Below are 22,463 nucleotides of genomic sequence, written 5' to 3' on the forward strand. Positions count from 1 at the left end.
TATCTGGTTTTACATGGAGGTCCTTGATCCACTTGGACTTGAGCTTTGTACAGGGAGATAAGAATGGATCAATTTGCATTCTTCTACATGTTGACCACCAGTTGAACGAAATAACACCATTTGTTAAAGATGCTGTCTTTTTTCCACTGGATGGTTTTAGCTCCTTTGTCAAAGATCAGATTGACCATAGGTGTGTTGGTTCATTTCTGGGTCTTCAATCCTATTCCATTGATCTACCTGCCTGTCACTGTACCAATACCATGCAGTTTTTAATACAATTGCTCTGTAATATAGCTTGAGGTCAGGGATACTGATTCCCCCAGAATTTCTTTTATTGTTGAGAATAGTTTTCACTATCCTGGTTTTTTGTTATTTCAGATGAATTTGGGAATTGTTCTTTCTAACTCTATGAAGAATTGATTTGGAATTTTGATGGGGATTGCATTGAATCTGTAGATTGCTTTTGGCAAGATGGCCATTTTTACTATGTTAATCCTCCCAATCCATGAGCATGGGAGATCTTTCCATCTTCTGAGATCTTCGATTTCTTTCTTCAGAGGTTTGAAGTTCTTGTCATACAGATCTTTCACTTGTTTGGTTAGAGTCACACCAAGATACTTTATATTGTTTGTGGCTATTGTAAAGAGTGTCATTTTCCTAATTTCTTCCTCAGCCTGTTTATCCTTTGAGTAAAGGGAGGCCACTGATTTGTTTGAGTTAATTTTATATCCAGCTACTTTGCTGAAGTTGTTTATCAGGTTTAGGAGTTCTCTGGTGGAATTTTTGAGGTCACTTAAGTATACTATCATATCATCTGCAAATGATGATATGATAGTATACTTTCATATACTTCTTTCTTTCTTCTTTCTTTCTTTCTTTCTTTCTTTCTTTCTTTCTTTCTTTCTTTCTTTCTTTCTTTCTTTCTTTCTAATTTGTATCCCTTAACCTCCTTTAGTTGTCTGGCTAGCACTTTGCGTACTGTATTGAATAGGTAAGGAGAGAGTGGGCAGCCTTGTCTAGTCCCTGATTTTAGTAGGATTGCTTCAAGTTTTTCTCCATTTACTTTGATGTTGGCTACTGGTTTGCTGCTGTATATTGCTTTTACACTATTAATTTTCTAAAGAAATAGATCCACTAAAGTGCTTTGAAAATGTAGTTTAATTATGTTTTTAAGATTTTTTTTATTTTTTATTTTCCATGTATAAGTGTTTTGTCTGCGTGTATGCTTTGCAGCCACAGAGGCCAGGAGAAACCACTGGGAATCTTCTAGAAATAGAGTTCTGTGTGGTTGTGAGGTACTCGTGAGTGCTGGGAACTGAACCTGGGTCCACTGCAAGAGCAGTTGATGTTCTTGTCTGCTGAGCTATCTCTCCAGCCCCCTTATAAGCTTCTAGGCACTCTTTATAAGTGACATTTAATTGTATCTATGCTGTAGTTTTTAAGAGAGTTACAAAGTCACCCATGAACTACCTACTACTCAGAACACTGCTATTAAGGTATAGCCTACACCTCTTTGGTCTTATTTTGCGATGGTCTATATATTATTTATCTCTGTATCTTAAATATAGTATTAAATCGTATTTGTAAATGTCAATGAGAAATGCATTCTAGCTCTTTTATGAAGTATTTAAGTTGCAAGTGTGGGTTCACACAGCTATCTGTTGACCACCATTTACAGTACATGGTAGCCAAGGTGAACACAAACCCAGTGAGTGCGTGTGGAACCCCAGCAGGTTCATGGGTAACGATGTGACAGACAGTGGTCAGAAGGAAAGAAATCTGTGCTGTGCTATGACCTAGACGAACTTTAAATAATGCCAAGTGAAATAAGCCGCAGTCGGAGGGGCAGGCATTTGCTTGTTTACTGTATGTGAGAGACCTGGCATGGACAGGTCTGCAGAGGACACAATCAAGGTTTGTGGGCAGGGGAGTTGTTATCTGTGAGGAGCAGGTTTTTCAGGGATAATGAGAAAGTTTGGGGTGTGCATGGTGTTGATGGTTATACAACATAGTCAATGTATTGAATGTTACTGAAGCATATGATTATAGAATGTCGAAATGATAGCTTATGTGTAGTTACCACAACTTTTAAAGGCATATAAACAGAATAAGAATTGTGTCTTGTTAGCAGCACAAATACAGTTTTGTGGGAATCTCCAAATACATTCTGGATTCCTGGAAGTCATGTCCAGGTGGGGAAATAAGCTGCCCATTGCTGGCCCAGACTTGTCCACACAATACTCTCATGTAGGGGCTGAACAGGCTACTGTGCCCAAGGCAAAGGCCTGATACCCTATGTTAGTTTCTATTGCTGTGATCGAACACCATGAGCAAAAGCAGCTTGGGAAAGGAAAAGGTTTGTTCTGCTTACAGTTCCATGGCACAGTCCGTTCCTGAAGGAGGGCAGTCAGGGCAGGAGCTGCTGCAGAGGCCATGGAGGGTGCTGCTGACTCACTCACTCTTCATGGCCTGCTCAGCCTGCTGTCCTACAACACCAGAGGCTGGCACCAGTGCAGGGGTAGCATCACCTACACTGGGTGGGGCCTTCTCACATTAATCATTGGTTAAGAACATGTTCCACAGGCTTGCCCACAGGCCAGTCTGCTAGCATAATTTTCTCAGTTGCGGTTCCCTCTTCCCAAATGATTCTATATTGTGTGGAGTTGACAAAAAACTAGCCAGTACTGCAAGACCATCACAAATAAGCCAGAGACCATTGAGAGACAACTGTTAAGACAGACACAGGAAGAAAAACAAAGTTCAGTATAGATCTCCAGAGAATGGGAGAGTGAGTGTGGGTGGAGATAGTCCTATGGCTCAAGGTTAGAGGTGATTTTGAGGTAATCCGGCTTCACCCCCATGATTATCTGAAAATATGTACAAACCAATGGACTGATTTGTAAATGTTCAGAGTGCTTTAGGCTCTTAGCTGTTGGCGCTGGAGCCAGAAAGCCATGGAAGTCTGCAGCAGGCTTCTCAATAATGCACAATGAAGGATATACCCTTCAGTATCCAAGGGGCTCTTTAGTCTACTAGGTAGTGATCCTTCAGAAGGCTCACGAGTACAGTGAATCATCACACAACGAAGAAACGGAGCTTAATATAAAAGCAGATGGAGGAATGTTCTATTGGGATAGAAATAGCAGTAGCATGGAGCTGGGGAAATGGCTCCATTCCTAGGAACACTCACTTGCTGTTCTTCCAGATTTGGTTCCCAACACCCATCTCAGCCAAATCACAATTACCTGTAAACAATCAATCTCTCTCTCTCTCTCTCTCTCTCTCTCTAAGAATGTTTTAAATAAAATTAAATATCAGTAGCTGTTTTATCATCTGCTAGCTTACAAATGGAAATCTCTGGCCCCTCTAAGAAATTTCTAAGCATCAAAGAAAAAAGAGTGGTCTAGGCATGGTAGTACAGACAGACCTTTAATCCCAGCACTTGGGTGACTGTGTGGATGTGAGTTCAAGGCCAGCCAGGACTACATAGTAAGACCCTGTGAAAGAAAGAGAAGAGGAGGGAGAGAAAGAAAAAGGAGAGACAGAAAGAAAGAGGAGGGAGGGAAGGAAGGATATAAACGAACAGGTATGGGAGAAGGTTCTGGATTGACGTTGTGCTGTGTTCTAGGTGTCCCGAGATGGGGGAGCAGCCTCACCTGCGACCGAGGGCAGGGGAGGTGGTGAGGTAGAAGGAGGCAGGATGGCTTTGGACAACAAGACCTCCCTGCTCAACACGCAGCCTCCACGTGCCTTTCCGGGGCCGAGAGCACGGGAATACAACCCGTATCCCTACTCCGACACCATCAACACCTATGACAAGACAGCGCTGAAGGAGGCGGTGTTTGACGATGACATGGAGCAGCTCCGAGATGGTCTGTCTGCTTGCCTCTTTACCCCCTCCCCGCCCCCCCCCCCCCCCCCCCCCCCGCCACCTACTCCCCTCGCTCTGTCATCCCAGCCCTGTGCACAAGTGGAAACACGGGGCCCTGTCCTGATCCACCATTTGCTCAAAACTGCGTATTGAGTTCCTGATGTGCGAATAGGCCTAGGAAGGCCCTGTGAACAGAAGCCTTTGTGGGCTTGCCCTCTGTATGCCCACAGTCTGTCCAGGAGGCTCTGCTGCTGGGCCTTTTGCTAGAATGCTACCTGAGTGGCATGATTGAGCAGGGCATGCACCAGGGTGCAGGCATCTTATGCTTGCTGTCTGTGAAGACCCCGGCCCACACTGTCCCCGCTTTTAGTCATAAAGGTGAGGTCCCAGGGCCATAACAAGGCCTCCTTCTTCCTCAGGATGTTCCCAGTCTGTGCCATGCTGTCCGAGAGGCTGGAGGCAGGGATCTGACAGTCCTCAATTGCCTTACGTTAGGCTCGGCACTAAGCTAAAAAGCATATGCCCATAACCCTGAGATCAGAGCTGCTTGTTCTCACTTTACAGGCTACAAAACAGATTCAGAGAGATTAAGATACTTGTCCAAAATATAACTTAGGGATGTGTCTGGGATTTTCTGTGACTTCCATGTTAAGACCAGTATCCAGGGCCAGGGGATGTGGCTCAGGGATTGAGCTGTGTTTAGCACCGTGAGGCCCTGGGTTCCATCTCCAGGACCAAAGATAAGTCTAAGGCCAGTGTCCACCAGTGAGGGAGCTTCGGGTGACCAGGCATTGACTTGATGGTGTTTGTCCAGGAACTTATATTTTTCTTTCTCCACCTCACTCATTACATTCACTTGCTTTGTTCTAGTGCAACTCCATGTGATTTTTCTTTCAAATTGTACATCTGCTTTGTTTGAATAGAGTTTGAATGGAGAATTAAGTAAATCAGAATTCTAAACAATTAACACCTGCCTGAATGCTCTCTGTAATCATGAAATGCTTAGGTTGTCCTGCCAGGAAGACAGCCAGGGAAGCAAAGGTTGCTCCAGCCTGCTAGCTTAGAGTGAGCAAGGCCCAAAGGGACAAAGGACCTGATACTATGGCGTTCTGAAGTAGAAGACAGTTGTCCAGGTGTCCAGAACGGAAGAGGCATCATGGGTCAGACATAGTCCTGGACTGTCTTTTCATGGATTTGCCACGTTGCTGGGCCCTGGCAGGGGCAGGTGGCCAGTGGTCGCTGCGACCCCTGCTTTCTGCCAGAAGTGGATGCTTTTTTTCATTTGCTGTGGAGTTGCTTCACCACCTCCTTCTCCTTTCTTGATCTTGACCAGAGATTACAGTGTCAGTTGTTTTCATCCACCCCGTGTAAGGGACAGGAGAGCGGTGAGTGGCAAGGAAGAAAAAGAAGCTGTGGTGTTCGGAGCATCTTTTCCCTGTTTGAAGTTGGGCTTTCACAGTTGAGGCCCCTTAAATGAGTATAGAGGGAAAGGGTGCTTCTGGGCCACTGGACGGAGTTCAAGCCCCTGCTGCTGACAGTGCTGGTGGAAGGACAAGCTTTCCAGGCTTGAGTAGTCTAGACGCTTTGGTTGGCATCGATGACTGTGTCGATTCCCAAGCTCTGTACATCCAAGAGTGGAGCAGATGTTAGGCCGTGTGATAGTGGCAGTCTTGAGGGAATACGTGGATGGATGTGAGAATGGGAGGGCCTTGGGAGAAGGTTTGCACTGGAATGGCCCTCCTACAGGCAAGAGGCCATCCAGTAGTTAGAGACTGGTAGTAGAAGACAGGTTAGAAAAAGATGAGTCTCAAGCACTTTGCTTTTGTTTTCTTTTTCTTTTAATCTCTGTGTAAAAATGGAAAGGGAAAAAATGGTAAGGAAGGGAGGACTCACAGGACACTGGTGATGTACAGCTTCCTGGCACTCTGTTCTCACAGCATGGTAAAAATGTGGGAGGTACACAGCCAGAAGCTGGCAGCCAAGCAGGCCAGAGTAGGAGGGAAAGCATAGCATCTCTCTCAGTGGCAGGAAAGAACATGCCGGAGCCCTATGGCCAACATCTGAGGTACCACTGTGTGTCTCCCCAGTGCCCATTGACCACTCGGACCTCGTGGCTGACCTGCTGAAAGAGCTGTCTAACCACAATGAACGTGTGGAGGAGCGGAAGGGCGCACTGCTGGAGCTGCTCAAGATCACCAGGGAAGACAGCCGGGGCGTGTGGGAGGAGCACTTCAAGACCATCCTGCTGCTGCTGCTGGAAACTCTCGGAGACAAAGACGTAGGCACTTTCACAGCCCCTTGCTTCCACATGGTGGTGGTAGATGTGTGTCCTGACAGGGTTGACCAGCTTGCCGCTGCGGGTTATGTGCCTGACTTTTGCCAAATCAAGTACTCATCCAGGTTCCACATGGTTCCTGAGTACTTGCTAGCGTACACCTGCCACACCAGCTCACACGTGCAAACCCACGTCTCCCTGCCACACCAGTTCACACGTGCAGACCCACGTGATGTACTGGAACTGGATGTACACCAGGCAGTGAAACAAACACCTTCCTAAACCGAGATACTATAATACAGACATTTCCCAAACTCTGTTAGAGTAGAAGATCTTCCAGAGTGCATCTTGACCAGTTTCACTTTTATTTCATGTGAAATAAAGAACTTTAGAAGTTTGTTTTTAAATTTTTAAACTAATTTATTCAAATGTGTGTGTGTGCGCATATGTGGACACACACACACATGTAGAAGTCAGAGGACAATTTGCAAGAGTCACTTTTTTCATGTGAGTTTTTTGGGATTAAACTCAGGTCATGGAACTCAGCGGCAAGCCCCTCTCCCACTAAGCCACCTTGCCTGCCCAGAGTAGATATTTTTAAAGACCTTAGTAGATGCTGCCTTTCAGGAAATTTCATTTTGGTTCACCCTGTGCCCGTGCTAGAGTTAATGTTAGCAGGGCAAATAACAGGTTCCAAAGCTGTATTAATAGTTGTAAAACCGAGCCTTCATGCTGGGACATTTGAATGTCACAGACAAGGCTTTGAAGCATTCCTGGGCTGTGACTATACCTGATTCTTAGTGGCTCACCTTGGTGAAAGTGGGTACAGATGGGGGAGGTGACCTAGTCAGAATCCTGCCTTCTCTTGTGAAGCAGGCCACCTACAGAATCACAGGGACAGCTGGGGTGAAGCCTCATAAGCAGGGTCTGTCTTTCCACATTGGCTTTGCCTGGCCCAGCAGAAGGCCAGAGCACAGGGCTGGGAGGTGTTCCAAGAGGCTAGCACAGAGGGAGGTCACAGGCCAGACCCAGGGTCACAGTGGGGTAAGAGTGACTGGTAACAAAGGGCCCACACCAACTTTTCTTCAAAGCACTGTCTGTGGAGGCAGTTACACTTGGCTGGGCTGGGGGGGTGGGCGGCGACGGGATGATGTCATGTGGAGGGCAACTGCTTTATGTGTGAGTTTGCACAGTACACAGTTGAGTGACAGGGAATCAGGATGTGCTTCTTGGCTCTGTTTGCAGTAAACTCTGCTCTCTTCTTGAGATTAGGCGTCTGTTTGGCATGGCTTTCCTCCAGACACATGACTGGGGCCCAAACAGCTCGAGGCCTGCTGCACGGGTGACCTCATCACCAGGAGGTCAGGAACAAACATGGGTCTCCAGCTGACCTCAGAGAGCTCAGAGCTTGGCAGGCCTGTCCATGAAAGGATCGGGTGTTCAGGGCTCATCCCTGTGTGTGTTTCACATAAGGATGACTCATGAACCAGGCTTCAGGAAGTCTCGGAAGGACAGGGACTGACCGTGAATTAGGTGTGCCATCTCACTTGGTCTGCAGTGTGGGGCTCATTCCAGAGACACCTGTGCCAGCCTCTCCAGATGCTGGGCCCTGAGGAGGGCATCAGTGCCTGCTCTCTTGGAGTGGGCTGTGGAGTGTGCCCATGCTGAGTAGACTTGTGGTCCATGTAGACGGGCCTGTGAGGCCAGAGCGCCTGGAACAGGGCCTAGCCTGGGCCCTTGCATGCTGTGGGCACGTGCTAGCCGGTGACGTTTGCCTTCCTCTCGTACCCAGCATTCCATTCGAGCTCTGGCACTGAGAGTTTTACGGGAGATTCTGAGAAACCAGCCAGAAAGATTCAAAAACTACGCAGAACTGACGATCATGAAGACTCTGGAAGCCCACAAAGACTCCCACAAGGAGGTGAGCTAGCCCGGCGGCCAAGTGCCCACAGCACTGGGTGGAAGAAGGCAAGGCCCAAAATGAAATTTTATGCTTGTGAGTCTTTTCCCTTTAATTTGGCCTGGGTTGTTTGGAGTAGTATTCCTGCTGCTGACACTGGAGCTGAGAAAGCACACATGTACAATGCTCACAAAATACCCCTCTGGCTCCCAGGTCCCCGCACCTCAGCAGTCCCAGGCCAGCCGCTAATTCACATGTCACACCTCTGTGGCTCCCTGCTCTGGAGAGGCTAGGGGTGTGCAGACTGTGAGGAACTGTCTTCAGAACTGAGGGCCGGCTGGAGACATGGTTTACTTACTTAATGAAGTCCCTGATACGCAAGCATGAAGACCTAATTGATCTCTAGAACCCATATTAAATAAAAATCCAGTGACATAGTACTGGGTAGGAAGAAATAAGAAAATCAATAGGAATCCTAGCCTCCTGAGCGAAGGAAGGAAGGAAGGACAGGAAAGAAGAAAGGACAGGAAGGAAGGATGGATGGACAAGATGGGAGGAGGGAAAAAACAGGAAAAAGATGGACAACTCCCGAGGAATGGCACCAGAGATTGGCCAGCATGCATGCACACACGCATGAACAAGTCTAGTAACAGCTTCCATTACTTAACAGCTACTGTGGAAACCAGAATGGTGGATTTAAAGCTGCAGCAAACTCAAGATGGCAAGTGGGTGTGACCCCACTGAGCCATTGCCACTTGGGGTGTGCTTATGGACGAGGGCTTATGAGTAGAGCAGTTCTTACATCGCAGGGATGACACCCTGAGGGTAGTGTTTCTCCTGGCCATGGTTGCTTGGGCGATTACTGCTTTGACCTTCTCAGATCGTCACCAGAGGGTCTCTGTCTCCCCACTGGATCCACACAGCATAGAGCACATAGGTCCTAGGACCATTTCCAGCAAGTGACTAGGACTCTAAAATATGGCCTGGTGGCATGATGGTGGCACTCATGTTTGAACAGAAGCCTTTCCACTTAGAGCAACTCCTGGAACATGTGAAGACCAGACAGGCTAAATACATTCGACTTCATTGTTCCCAGGTTGGGAAGGAAGAGCCAGAAAGCCTGGAGTAGCTCATAGCAGGTCAGGTGTGGGCTAGGTCCCCGGTCTCTCACAGGACAAGCTATCTTGCACCAACTTCGTTTTTTGGTTTTTTGGGTGGTTTTTTTGGTTTTTGGTTTTTGGTTTTTTGGATTTGGTTTTTTCAAGACAGGGTTTCTTTGTATAGCCCTGGCTGTCCTGGAACTCACTCTGTAGACCAGGCTAGCCTTGAACTCAGCTACCAACTTTGTTTTTTTGTTTTTTTGTTTATTTGGTTGGTTGGTTGGTTGGTTGGTTGGTTTTTTAAATTTGGTTTTTTTGAGAGACAGGGTTTCTCTGTATAGCCCTGGCTGTCCTGGAGCGCACTCTGGAATGATAGATGGTTGTAGGCTGCCATATTGGTGCTGGGAATCCAACCTAAGTCTTGTGGAAAAGCAGCTGGTTCTGTAACCGCAGAGGCATCTCTCCCGCCTCCTTACTTCAATTTAATCTCACAATAAGCTTGTCTTTTCAGGTGTGTCTAACCTGACATTTCCATATGTAATACTGTTATCTACAAAATGCATACTTGAGAACTGCACAATTGAGATTTTTTTTTTTTTAAAAAAGTGGGAGTCCAGCAGGTAAAGCTGACACTAGCTGAAGCTTGATGGTCCGAGTCTGGTCTGACTACTGGATCACACATGATGGAAGGAAAGAACTGATTTCCAGTGAACTGTCTTCTATCTCCCATTGTACACACATACACATGTGCATACATAAGACAAAGTATAAGCCGGGCGTGGTGGTGCACACCTGTAATCCCAGCACTCTGGGAGGCAGAGGCAGGTGGATTTCTGAGTTCGAGGCCAGCCTGGTCTACAGAGTGAGTTCCAGGATAGCCAGGGCTACACAGAAAAACCATGTCTTGAAAAAACAAACAAAACAAAACAAAACAAAAACAAACAAAAAAAATAAAGAAAATAAGAGATTGTCTGCAATGACTTAGGAAAAGACTGGAAAAAAATCTCCTGCTTCACATAAATGTCTCAGTCCTCTGTCAGGATGGGAGTCTTGTAACCAGAAGGTCCCATCCTCCAGTGGCCTCAGGTCCTGTGCTGGCAGGCCCCGTGCTTTGCGTGTCTGGTCTCACCCTGACTCTACCCCATGCCGCTTCCTCCTGCAGCCTCTGTGTCACATGGTCAGGAGTAGCCCAGGCACCTGTATATTTAGATTTGGGGTTTGGTTTTCATGTTTCTTGAAAATTCTTCAAGTCTTTCTTTCTTTATGTGTTTGTGTGTCCAGTTACATATGTGTGGGTATGTATGTGTGTACATGTGGAGACAAGAAGTCACCCTTGAATGTCCAAGTATTGCCCCCCCCTTTTTTAAAGATGTATTTATGTATTATATGTATGTACACTGTAGCTGTCTTCAGACACGCCAGAAGAGGGAGTCAGATCTCATTACGGATGGTTGTGAGCCACCATATGGTTGATAGGATTTGAACTCAGGACCTTCAAAAGAGCAGTTGGTGCACTTAACTGCTGAGCCATCCTTCCAGCCCCGTATTGTCCCCCCTTTTATTCTGAGACAGAATCTCTCAGTGGCCTGGAGCTTGACAAGTCGAGAGGCTGGCTGGCCCGAGCAGAGAGCCCCGTAGAACCTGTCCCCACCTCCCCGTTCTGGTACTAAGTGTCACCACTCCTGGCTTTTGAATTCTTAAAGTGAGTGTGTGCACAGGCTTGTTCATGCTGCTGCATACAGGCAGGTGGGGTCAGAGGACAGTTTCAGGAGTCAGGTCTTTCCTTCCCCTGGGGCATCAGGCTTGCACAGGAAGTGCTTTTACTGTATAAGCCCTCTTGCCAGCGCATGCCTGTTTTGGTTTTTTTTTTTTTTTTTTTTTTTTTTGGTTTTTTTTTTTTAGTTTTTATATAGATTCTGGATATTAAAATTAAATCCTTGTGCGGGGCCTTAGCAACCTGTCCCCTCCCCTGGCCTCAGATCCTTAGGGAAGAACACTTAGCATGATGCAGGTCATGTAGCTATAGTAGTGGTATCATGTCTCTCTAGTCTTAGCATATTTCCTGTTGTTACGTTTAGTACATGTGACCCAGACCAGCTAAGACGGGGTCCATATGCACTTAGGCCTAGTTTCTGTGTCTGTCATCCAAAGGTAATGTCTCTTTTCCTGAGTGATTAAGTGTGCTTTTAACGGGCTTCTCTTAAGGTGGTGGTTTTCTAGTTCCCAGTGAACCCCAGGCCTTAGTGGGAGACAAAGAGCATGAGTCCAGGCTGGCTTACACGGAACTGCTCCCAGACACTGGGACAGCAGCCATCTTCCCTGACGATGAGGACTCTGACTGACTTCTAGAAACCCAACATTTGGAAACTAAAATACATCTTAAAAGTTTCTAGAGGACCAAAGTATCAGTGGACCCTCGCTGCACGAGGACCTTAGTAAAGCCAGCGTTAAGCACATGCACGTGTTCCCAGTGCCCCTGTGGCAAGATGTGAGACCCAGATAGAGAATCTCTGTCGGCTCACAAACCAGTGAGGCTCTTACACAAACGGAAAGTGTAGGAGAGACTGGTGCAAACAAGGTGGGAGACAAGAATAGCACCTGAAAGTTGTCCTCTCGAGCTTCTCAGCTTCACTGTGACACACACACACACACACACACACACACACTAATACACATCCAGGAGTAGGGAGTAGGGGAGGCAGAGGAGAGAGTGTGTGTGTGTGTTAGTTGAAGGGCTCAGTGCTGGAGAGAGGGCTCAGCAGTTAAAGCCTTCCCTCCGCATCCACACATGAGTAGCTCCAGTAGTGTCCCCGGCTTTCTGAGGCATTGCATGCATATGGTGCATGTTTGTGCCTGCAGTCAAAACACTCATGTAGGTTAAAAAAAAAAATTAGAGTTTAAAAATGCTATTACTCAAAATTGGAAAGGTGGGACTGGTGGCAAGATGGCTGTCTGGTTTCCTTATCCATGAGCCAAAGTCAGCTGTGGTAGATTCTTTCCAAAAGAACCGTGCGTGCACTGACCCATTGAAAACGTTGCCTGCAGGCAGTAACCATCCACAAATGGCAAACTGCAGAGACTGACAGGTGGCCTCAGAACCCAGCCGAAAGCTTTGTTTTTGAAAGCTGGTGTTTGTCATCTTAGACATAGTCCTTTCATAGTTCCAATCTGAGGAAGTGAGTCTGCCAGGACCTCACTCTCTGTTTAGTAGATAATGCTGCATTTCGTATCTGTAGCACTCATGAAGTTCCTGTGTGTTGTGTTGGAGTTTGCGTTCAGCAAACATCTTAAAGTGCTGAGCTTGATACGGTGGCCTTTGTGATGACTTCATTCATGTGACCTCTCCTTTTACACAGTTCTCCTTTTACATCATTTGTCTGTTTGTTAGGGCTGATAGAGAATCTCTCCTTTGACCAGAGAACTGACAGCAGGGCCTGCTTCTGAGGCTGTGGGAGGTGTGAGAAGACTGGAAACTGAGTCTCAGTAGAGCCTGCTGTTCCCTCCTTCCCCAGGGTCCCATTCTCCCATATGCAACCCGCATGTGCGGGTTGTGAACGCAGGAATAAACTTGGCAGTTTCTATAGATATAGTCAGATGGGCCTTGTCTCCAAGGGCAGCCGCAGCTCTAGTTCTGGAAGCTGGAACTGTCCAACCATTTTATATTATTTTGTTGGGGGCAGGGGATGTTTCACATTAGTCAATATTTAATTCTATTTGCATACTTATGGAATAAAATGTTGGCTAGGCAGAGTGGTTCATACATGTAATCCCAGTTGCCAGGAGTGGCGGCAGGGGAATCATTGAACCCCCAAAATTCAAGGCCAGCCTAGGCAATTTGATGAGACCCTGCCTCTTTAAAAAGCATGTACTGGACAAAGGCTCTTCCTACAGAAGCTGCCAGCTTCTGCTTAGTATCCTGGACCCACATGGAGGAAGGACAGAACCGACTTTTAAAAGGTGTCCTTGGACCTCCACATACACCATGGCACTGCAGCATGTGCCCACAGAGAGGGGCAGAGGGACAATAAATTAAATATATTAAATATATATATTTCTAAATAAGAAAGGAAAATAGTCATGCCACGGTCCTGTTACCAACATTCTAGCTGCAAACAATAAATGTAGGTGTCGAGGACATCAGAATCCAGGGTTAGGTGGCATGGCTTATTCGAGGAAATTAGATTCTTAGCTAAATAATAACTTTTTTTTTTTTTTTTTTTTTTTAATATTTATTTATTTATTATATGTAAGTACACTGTAGCTGTCTCCAGACCCACCAGAAGAGGGCGTCAGATCTCATTACAGATGGTTGTGAGCCACCATGTGGTTGCTTGGATTTGAACTCAGGACCTTCGGAAGAGCAGTCGGTGCTCTTAACCGCTGAGCTATCTCTCCAGCCCCAAATAATAACTTTTTTTCTCTAGAGGTTTTGTTTTTAAATCTTTTCCAGTTAAGTTTTATATTTTATGACTTCAAGGTGGCAGAAAAGCAAAATCAGACCAAAGCTGCTTGACAGCAGAAAGGGAAGCTTTCTGGAACTGGCGGTCTGGCCTTCCCTGGCAGTAGGGTCTGTTTGATGAGTCCTTTGAACAGATAACTGTGCCCAGAGTGAGCTTGCCCGAATAGGGTATCCTCCTTCAGGTGCCAGTTAAAGTTCCCAGCCGGCCCTGTCTCCAGCCTGTGTCCAGGAATGACCCTCTGTACCCTCCAGCACAGAACAACACAGGAACCTACAAGTCATTACACCTCTGTGGACCTTGCTTTTTCTTATCTGGTAGCCCCAGGCTCCAGTAGAGGGTTGTGTACCTTCCAGTTCCAGCAGTAATATGTGGCTATTGAGTAACCAACCCAAATCCTCATAGATGCTAAATCTCCAGGTTTCCTGGGCCCAATCTAGGATTTGACCAGAAGCCTAGATAGCATCATTGTGTGGTTCCTATTTGTGGAGACAGCAACTGCTAGGACACAAAGTCCTCTAGTGGCCACGGCCAGGTGGGGGGAAGACAGGACAGCCCTCAAGCCTGTAGTGTGAGCTCATTACAGCAAAGATGGCAGTGTGGTTCCCAGCAAGGCGCACTAAGCACTTGGAGCTGGCTGGAACGCTTAGGGTAGACAGCCAGGCCGAACAGGAGAGAGACCTGCCCGAGAGCTGCTACAGCATGGAGTGGCATGGTGGGCATAGAAGGTGCTCATGGTACTCATATTGGTGAGGTGAGGTGGCTATGTCCCCTTTACCTTCTCCTTTTGAGGAACGTATGCTAACTTAAAAGAGAAGAAAGGTTATTACATTTATTTGCTTTGTGTGTGACACACGTAACACAGCAAAGTAAATGTAATTTAACTGCATTTCATTGACTAGATCCAAGAGTCCATTTAAATTCAACTGAAGAAAAAAAAAAGACCGTCTATGTAAATTTCTGTAAGTAGGACTTGTATCCCTGGGCTGCTGCCTGCTGCCTCTGCTCTGGGTGTGCCTCCTTTTGCTCGGCCAGCATCTGCCTTTGGGCTGGAGAGCACTGTGGTTTTTTAGGGATGGACAGTGGACTTAGGAATGCAGAGAGGAGCTTGGCTTCTCCATCACTTCAGAGCGCTGCACTGGGCCTGTATCTTCTGCTCTCCACCCCACCCTCCTAGAGCCCCTCCCACTCCTCGCCAGTTGCCCCAGCCTTCCCCAGTCCACCCAATGCATAGGTCAGTCTCTTTAGTACTACAGTTAGTGTGACCGTGAGTGTGTGTAGCGTGCATGCTGCAGCGCATGCTCCATAGAGGACAGAGGACAGTGTAGGAAACAGTTCTCTCTACCGAGGAGCTTTCACACCCCCATCAGCCTATCAGTAGGTGTGTGCTTTTTTTTTTTCCAGAGAAAAAGGCTCATCAGGTTGGGATGAGTGATAAGACTTTATAAACCAAAACAATTTAACAATTCTTCATGCATGTCCTCCTTATAATTTCCCTGGTGAGAAGAGCCACCATGGACATAGGAAGAATTCACTCAGCATCTGCTGGCTGAGGAAGCAGAACCAGGGCAGAGCAGCCTCCGGAGCCAGAGCTTTCCTCTGCTCTCCCCTGCACTCTAGCTCCCGGCTCCCGGCTCCCGGCTCCCGGCTCCCGGCTCCCGGCTCCCCGTGTGGTTTGACACCTTACTCTTTTATCATTGTTTGTTGTTGCTGGTTGTTGTTATTAAAGAGTAGGTTTCTCTGTGTAGCCTTGCCTGACCTGGAACTCCCTGGATAGAGCAGGCTAGCCTGGAAGGCAAGAGAAATGTCTGCCTCTGCCTGCAGGAATGCTGGGGTGAAAGACATCCGTGACCACACCCAGCTCCCTTGTTATTCTAATGGACACCAAGACTCCTTGGCTGCCTTGTTTGTGGACACCTTTCTGGCAAGTCTCAGAAGGTGGCATCAGCATCTCCTTAGCTTCCAAATAATCCAGGAGCTAGGCTTCAGGTGCCTCGGGAGGAGCTCTTGGGTTCTAGCCATCATTGTTTTTGGATGCCTGCTACTTTTTTTTTTTTTGTAATGCATCCAGTTCTGCTGCATCTGAGACAGAGCCAAATCAAACTTGGTGCACTCCAAACACGCAGTGCAAATGTCAAGAGCTTCTATGCCCTAAAATTAAGAAACCTAACCTTTATGAAAACACTCATCAGTATTTTGAGTCATGATCACATTTCCTTAAAAAGCTGGGTGTGCAGAAGGATCAAGAGATCAAGACTAGCCTGGACCACAGAGCTAGACTTCATTGTACAACATCTGTGAAACAGCTACATGTGTCAGTTACCTTTTCTAGCTAAACACTTCCATCCTTAACAGTGAAGAGAAAGTTTCTGTGTCTCTAACCAGACAGAAGCAAAGTCAGAACAATGATGGGATCTGTTCACTGAGAAGGGACTCTGTATGTCTCCCTGACTTGTAAAACACCCTTAGCACTGACAGCTGCTGTGTCCTCTGAGAAACTGCCTTTCTTTCCTTCTGTCGCCTGTGTTTACTTTTGCTCTCTGTTTGCTTACATTATAACCTTGCTTCTTATGTTACAGAGTACATAGGGCAGAACCTAAAGTTTGCCCTGATCCAGGCAGCCTGCCAAGGCCAGGGTTTGGCATATGGAGGGAAGTCAGAACACTACCTTCCCTGCCAAAACCAGTGTCTGTCCTGGGGAACTTTCTCTCCTGGGCGAGAGGGGCCTTCAACTGCTCGTCCTAGTGTGCTGTCCCTGATAGTTTTGTGTCCAGTTTCCAGAAGCCCAGTGCACCCTGTTGTGGTTGTTGAAGGGCTTCGTGCCCACACCCTCTAGAATCCCTGGGTGTCCCAAGATGCTCCTGCTGGAGTGAGGTTCACTTCAGCAGACCTGAAAAGGTGTGCTCCAGTGTCTCCCATCACAGTGAGTCACTTGAACCTGCATAGGTGGGAGTGTGGGAGGTCTTCTCACTGTGAGATGCCTGAGGATGTGGCTTCTCTTGAGGCTGACTAGCAGAGGCTGGGGTTTGACTCTGTCTTCAGGTCTGTTTGTTCTCCTCTACCCCTCGTGAGATCTTCAGTTCTAGTCACTACACATCAGTGCACTTAGATCAACCACATCTAAATCTAGACCACTGTCTCTGGGCTGGCGATGTAACTGATGGTTGAGCGCTTCTTGGGCACGTGTGAAGGCCTAGGTTCAGTCCTCCAAACCAGCACTGCAGCAACGACGGGGCTGCAGTCTGTCCCACATCATTCCCTCCAGTGTTCCGTGGCTGCTAAAACACAGAACTAGTGTCTCCACAGCAGCCTTGCTGCTGGGCCAAGCTGAAAAGAAAGGCCGGTTCCCCGCTATGGGCCTTGCTGTGGGCACGTCTAGCCTGCTCTCCCCAGCAAGCTCTTACACGATAGCCTTAAAGCAACCCCATGGGTAGAGAAGGAAAGGGGGGGGGGGATGGATGACCCCACCCTCCTTTTCAGACAACTAGTTGTTAGGGAAATGACCTGGGACTAATCTTTTTCCAAAGAACTAATTTATTGTGCTTTTGGTATGTAGCCTAAAATGTATTTCCTGGGTCTTGTTGCCTTGTTGTTGTAGTGCGTGTGTGTGTGTGTGTGTGTGTGTGTGTGTGTGTGTGTGTGTGTGTGTGTGTGTGTGTGTGTGTGTGAGAGAGAGAGAGAGAGAGAGAGAGAGAGAGAGAGAGAGAGAGAGGTGTTATATGTGGTAGTATGTGTGCCATGATGCACTGTAGTGGAGATCAAAGGACAGCTGTGAGGGGTCACTTCCTGCCCTCCACCTGGATTGAATTCAGGTCATTATCCTTAGCAGTGGGCTGTTTTAACCACCTGAGCCATCTTACCCATCCACTCCTCAAGGTTTTTGTGGCTTAATTTCGTAAGGCCCAGGTTATTTGTGTCTTGCTTCCTCCTCATGTTCTGGGCTAGTTCATCCATTGAAAATAGAAACACGGGCTGGAGAGATGGATCAGCGTTTAAGAGCACTGACTGCTCTTCCGAAGGTCCTGAGTTCAAATCCCAGCAACCACATGGTGGCTCACAACCATCGGTAATAAGATCTGACTCCCCTCTTCTGGAGTGTCAGAAGACAGCTACATTGTACATATATATAATAAATAAATCTTAAGTGAAAAAAAAGAAAGAAAGAAAGAAAGAAAGAAGGAAGGAAAGAAAGAAGGAAGGAAGGAAAGAAAGAAAGAAAGAAAGAAAGAAAGAAAGAAAGAAAGAAAGAAAGAAAGAAAGAAAGAAAGAAAGAGAAAAGAAAAGAAAGAAAATATAAACAGTCACTGTTGAATGCATCTGAGGTGTCTGTATACAATTGGAAGAAAACCATGTATATTACAGAAAGGTGAGTGTGGCAGACGTACTGACTGCTGTGTGTACACTGAACTTTGTACCCAGCCTGAAGTGCAGAGAGATGGCAGAGATGGGATCTTACCTTTGGGAAACTCTTTGAAAGGCGAGGCACTTCAGCAAGATGACGGTACTGGGCCTCTGAGGGTTCTACAAAGGCATGAGTCTTCAAAGACACCTTGCCTTGGGTAAGGTCCATGAGAGGTGAGAGTGGACAGCGGGCCAGCTGGCTGGCAAGGAGGCAGGCCTCACTGATGACCCAGACGCAGCCACAGCCACAGATTGATCCTTTAGAAGTCCGGGGAGAGGGTAAAGTTGTCTTGATCTAGCACTGGACTGTTTCCCACTCGGTATACGGAATATAATCCTGTCCTCTGACAGTAGGGAGACAGAGCACAGCAACTCCAGACTCGGTCTTTGAGATGTGTTGTTGGTTACTTTTCTCAGTGCTCTGACAGCACACCTGTCAAAAACCAACTTACGGGAGAAGGGATTTATCTTGGCTCACGGGTTGGGGGTACAGTCCACGTGGCAGGAAAGCATGGTGACAGGAGAATGCGGCAGCTGGTCACACTGCATCTGCTGTCAGAAATCGGGCAGGTGAATGCTGGAGTCACAGGGCAGAAATTCTCTACTGTGATAATAATCACCTGAGTGGCCCCCTCTAAGGCAGCACCCGTGGGAAGGCTGAGAAGCCGTGTTGCTAAGGTCTGAAGGTGGTGGGTGCGACTGTGCACCTGTACGTACAGATGCAACTGCAGCTGTTGCTGTGTCCTGGGGAACACGTTTGGAGATCACTCTGCCAAGGTTTTGGCCCAGACCCCCAAGCCCATACTGCCTTGATCCCGCTCCCACCCAGGTTGCTCTTCAGTTTTCTTAACAGTGTTGGAGGAAGCGTATCGTTGTATTTATCTTCTGGAGCAGGACAGGAGGGGCGTTTTTTTTTTTTTTTTTAACTCTTGCAGCAGGCGCACTCACTCGGCGTCCTGTTTCAGGTGGTGAGAGCGGCTGAGGAAGCGGCGTCCACGCTGGCCAGCTCCATCCACCCGGAGCAGTGCATCAAAGTGCTGTGTCCGATCATCCAGACGGCCGACTACCCCATCAACCTGGCTGCCATCAAGATGCAGACAAAGGTGGTGGAGAGGATCACCAAGGAGTCCTTGCTGCAGCTCCTCGTCGACATCATCCCGGGCCTGCTGCAGGTATGCATCCCAGGAGGCGCTCGCCTTGGAGCCGGTGTCGGGTTTTTTTATTTAAAAGGCGGTGTGTTAGCTTTTTAGTTTTGGTTTGGTTTTTTTGAGACAGGGTTTGGGTTTCTCTGTCTAGCCCTGGCCGTTCTTGTACTCACAGTGTAGAACAGGCTTGTCTCAAACTCGAGACCAACCTTCTCTCCTGAGTGCTAGAATGAAAGGTGTGAGCCACCACCACGGGTACGTTAGCATATTGTGGCCTTTTTATACATAAGTATTTCATCGTATTACATCCTCCTTCCCCTCCTGAGGATTCCCCCTCACTGCCCTCTTCTGCTTTCATGGTTTTTTTATTTACCTTTTGCTAACTTGGGGTTTTGTTTTGTTTTGTTTTGACTTTTCGAGACAGGGTTTCTCTGTAGCCCTGGCTGTCTTGGAACTTACTCTATAGTAGACCAGGCTGGCCTCAAACTCAGAAATCCACCTGCCTCTGCCTCCCAAGTGCTGGGATTAAAGGTGTGCTACCTTGTTTTTAAAAACTTAAAAACTCAGGCTTTGTGCGATGTTTTCTAGCTGATGCTTGTTTTACTATATTAACAACATACAACCACTAGTGACTACACTAGAAATCCATTTATATTTCTTGACAGCCTGGTGAGTTTCATAAGTTGTTTACAGAAGTGTGGGTGAGGGGTTATTTGCAGGAAGATGAGCGCCTTGCCAGCGATGGACCACTGAAGAAAATACCTCTTTCTCAGCAACCATTAACTGCCAGTAGATACTTGGATGAGGGCTCAGCGGCGACAGACCTCGAGATACCTTCTCTTACCCTGTGACAGGATGTGGTGGCTCCCTCTTGCACATTTACCACATCTTAGCTCACTTGCTCCTGTGTGCAGCAGAAGCTAAACAATAGCCCAGATCAGAGGGGATGAATCTTCTGGCAGTGGACATACATGTTTTCATGGCTCCTACAAACACTGTGGCATCCTGGGCGTGCCCTGGCCAAGGGAGCCGATGGCGGGAGAGGCAGTAAACTGGGCAGATCAGTGGGCAGGCTCTGCTGCTCCAGATGCTTCTCAGCTTGCTACAAGACATGGTAGGGCCACACGGAAGCTGCAGTCACACAGAGAGGGGCGGCCCCCAATGAGAAAAGGTAAAGAGCTAGGTCTCCATTTCGCTCATGCAGCTGTTTGCTGTTTGCCAGCGTTTGTTTGGACTTCCTGTTAAAGACTAGATTATCTCACACAGAGGGAAAGACAAATAAGCCACACAGTTCCCAGGGATATCTGTATAAAGTGCGTGTGTGTGTCTGTCAGTCCGTCTGTCTGTGCATGTGTACGCATGTTCTTGCTTGTTGGCCAGAGAACAGCTTGGACTCCATTTCCCCCTTCTGGACCAGGCTCCCCGGCGATTCTCTTCCCATTCCTCCTCCCTTTTGCCATCTCTGGTGTCAGCAGCTGGGACAAAGCAGCCCACCTGGCACCCATGCCTCCTGCCCTTCCTGACACTCCTGCAGCTGCTTACGATTGACCCTCCAGGGCAAAGGCTCTCTGACTCCACTCGGATCTGAGATCTCTGTGGTGGTTACCGCCAGGTCCAAGGGCCTCTGTGGAAGGGCTGAAGCACTGACTGGGAGGCATAGCTTTGATCTGACTTCATCTCTGTGTCCCCTTTGGCTCTCTAGGGTTACGACAACACCGAGAGCAGTGTACGAAAAGCCAGCGTGTTTTGCTTAGTGGCAATCTATTCCGTAATCGGAGAAGAGCTGAAACCTCACCTCGCACAGCTCACGGGGAGCAAGGTCTGTATAGTATTACCTGCCGTTGCCTGTGCTGGGCCGCCAGCTCATCGTGAGCCCTTTTCACGGGGTGTGTTTAACCGACTGACTTTGCAGAAGGCATTTTTCCTAAGGTGAAAATGACTGGCTCTGCAGTAAACTCGGGAAGGTGGTGCTGATGACACACTACAGACTATTCTAATTGGCTTTGAAAAGACAGCCTGATTTCCAGCACATTTGCTAAAGGAAGAAAACCTTGGTCAGAAGCCAGGTTTCCCCTACCCTTATGCCTCACAGAACCACTGAAGAAGCTGACCTCAGGGTGGGCAGGTCGACTCAATGCGTGAAATACCAGCCATGAAGCCCGGTAGCCTGGGTTCTGTCCCTGGAACCTGCATAAAATAAAGGTGGAAGGAGAGATCTGACCTCCACGTGCAGCCTGTACCGTGTACACGTGCACGCACACACAGGCACACACCTTGGAATCCCAGCACTTGGGAGGCAAGAGCAGGTGGATTTCTGAGTTCGAGGCCAGCCTGGACTACAGAGTGAGTTCCAGGACGGCCACATCTACACAGAGAAACCCTGTCTCGAAAAAAAGAAACACAAACAAAAAAAAAAAAATTGCCTCATCCTTGAACAAATTGCTGACTTGGAGTCAAGTGCCTTGTAGACAGCAGCAGTCGATGTCCACTGGGCCTGCTGTACCCCAGGCCCTGCTCCATACCCTCGGCATGCCAGGGTAGACTTTAACATGGCTGTGGGGCACCCTGGAGAGAGCCTCACTTCCCCAGAATTCAGGCACCCCTGTGTGCCCAGCCCAGGACAGGATGCCTAAGGGGCAGGAATGGTCGTTCCCTGCAGCCTCCTAGGGTGCACACTGGCCACTACACGTGTACTGAGGAGAAGTATGCAGGCCATGCTTCCTTTCAGGTCAGCTGCTGCTTTGACACCACTGGGATGCATCCTAGCCAGGGTGTCGGTGGCCTCTTTCCATCAACCCTGGGGCAACTTCCTTATGAAAGCTCACTTGTGTGGCTGTCAGAAGTTTGGTAGCCTGCAACCCCAACCGCTATCTAGATGTCAGAAGCTTTCCCCTCAACTGTTAGGCTCATTATCCTTAATGACTCTACACTCGGTCAGATGTCCCCGAAAACAAAGCCATCCTCAGAGACCCACTAGTCCAGAGGAGATACTCTGTGAAGACATATGGAAAGAGGCAACAGAAGCAAGCGAGGATACGAGGATAGGTCAGGAAAGGGCTAGGGAGTGTTTGTTTCCACGTGCACAAAACACTGTGTTCCACTCCACCCCCACATCCCCAGCACTGCACAAATTAACTGGTTTTTGTGAGTTTCACCTGTAACCCCAGTTCTTGGGAGGTGAGAAAAGAAGGATCAGAAGTTAAAGATCATTTTCAACTACATGGGCAATTAAAGGCTCGCCTAAGTTATATGGGACGATGGATGGATGGATGGATGGATGGATGGATGGATGGATGGATGGATGGATGGATGGA

The 22,463-nt window shown here is 47.7% G+C and overlaps 1 protein-coding gene across 1 annotated transcript in view; it reads left to right on the top strand.

Moving 5' to 3' along the window:
- Window positions 1-22,463, top strand: part of Clasp1 (cytoplasmic linker associated protein 1) — a 230,916-nt gene that overhangs the window by 203,495 nt on the left and 4,958 nt on the right. The window contains exons 33-37 of the mRNA XM_052201268.1: window positions 3,629-3,872; window positions 5,959-6,149; window positions 7,939-8,067; window positions 18,970-19,176; window positions 20,852-20,968. Coding sequence (XP_052057228.1) covers window positions 3,629-3,872; window positions 5,959-6,149; window positions 7,939-8,067; window positions 18,970-19,176; window positions 20,852-20,968 — 888 coding nt within the window. The remainder of the gene's footprint in view (window positions 1-3,628; window positions 3,873-5,958; window positions 6,150-7,938; window positions 8,068-18,969; window positions 19,177-20,851; window positions 20,969-22,463) is intronic.

The sequence above is a fragment of the Apodemus sylvaticus genome, chromosome 12 (genome assembly GCF_947179515.1).
Source record: "Apodemus sylvaticus chromosome 12, mApoSyl1.1, whole genome shotgun sequence".
Taxonomy (NCBI): Eukaryota; Metazoa; Chordata; class Mammalia; order Rodentia; family Muridae; genus Apodemus; species Apodemus sylvaticus.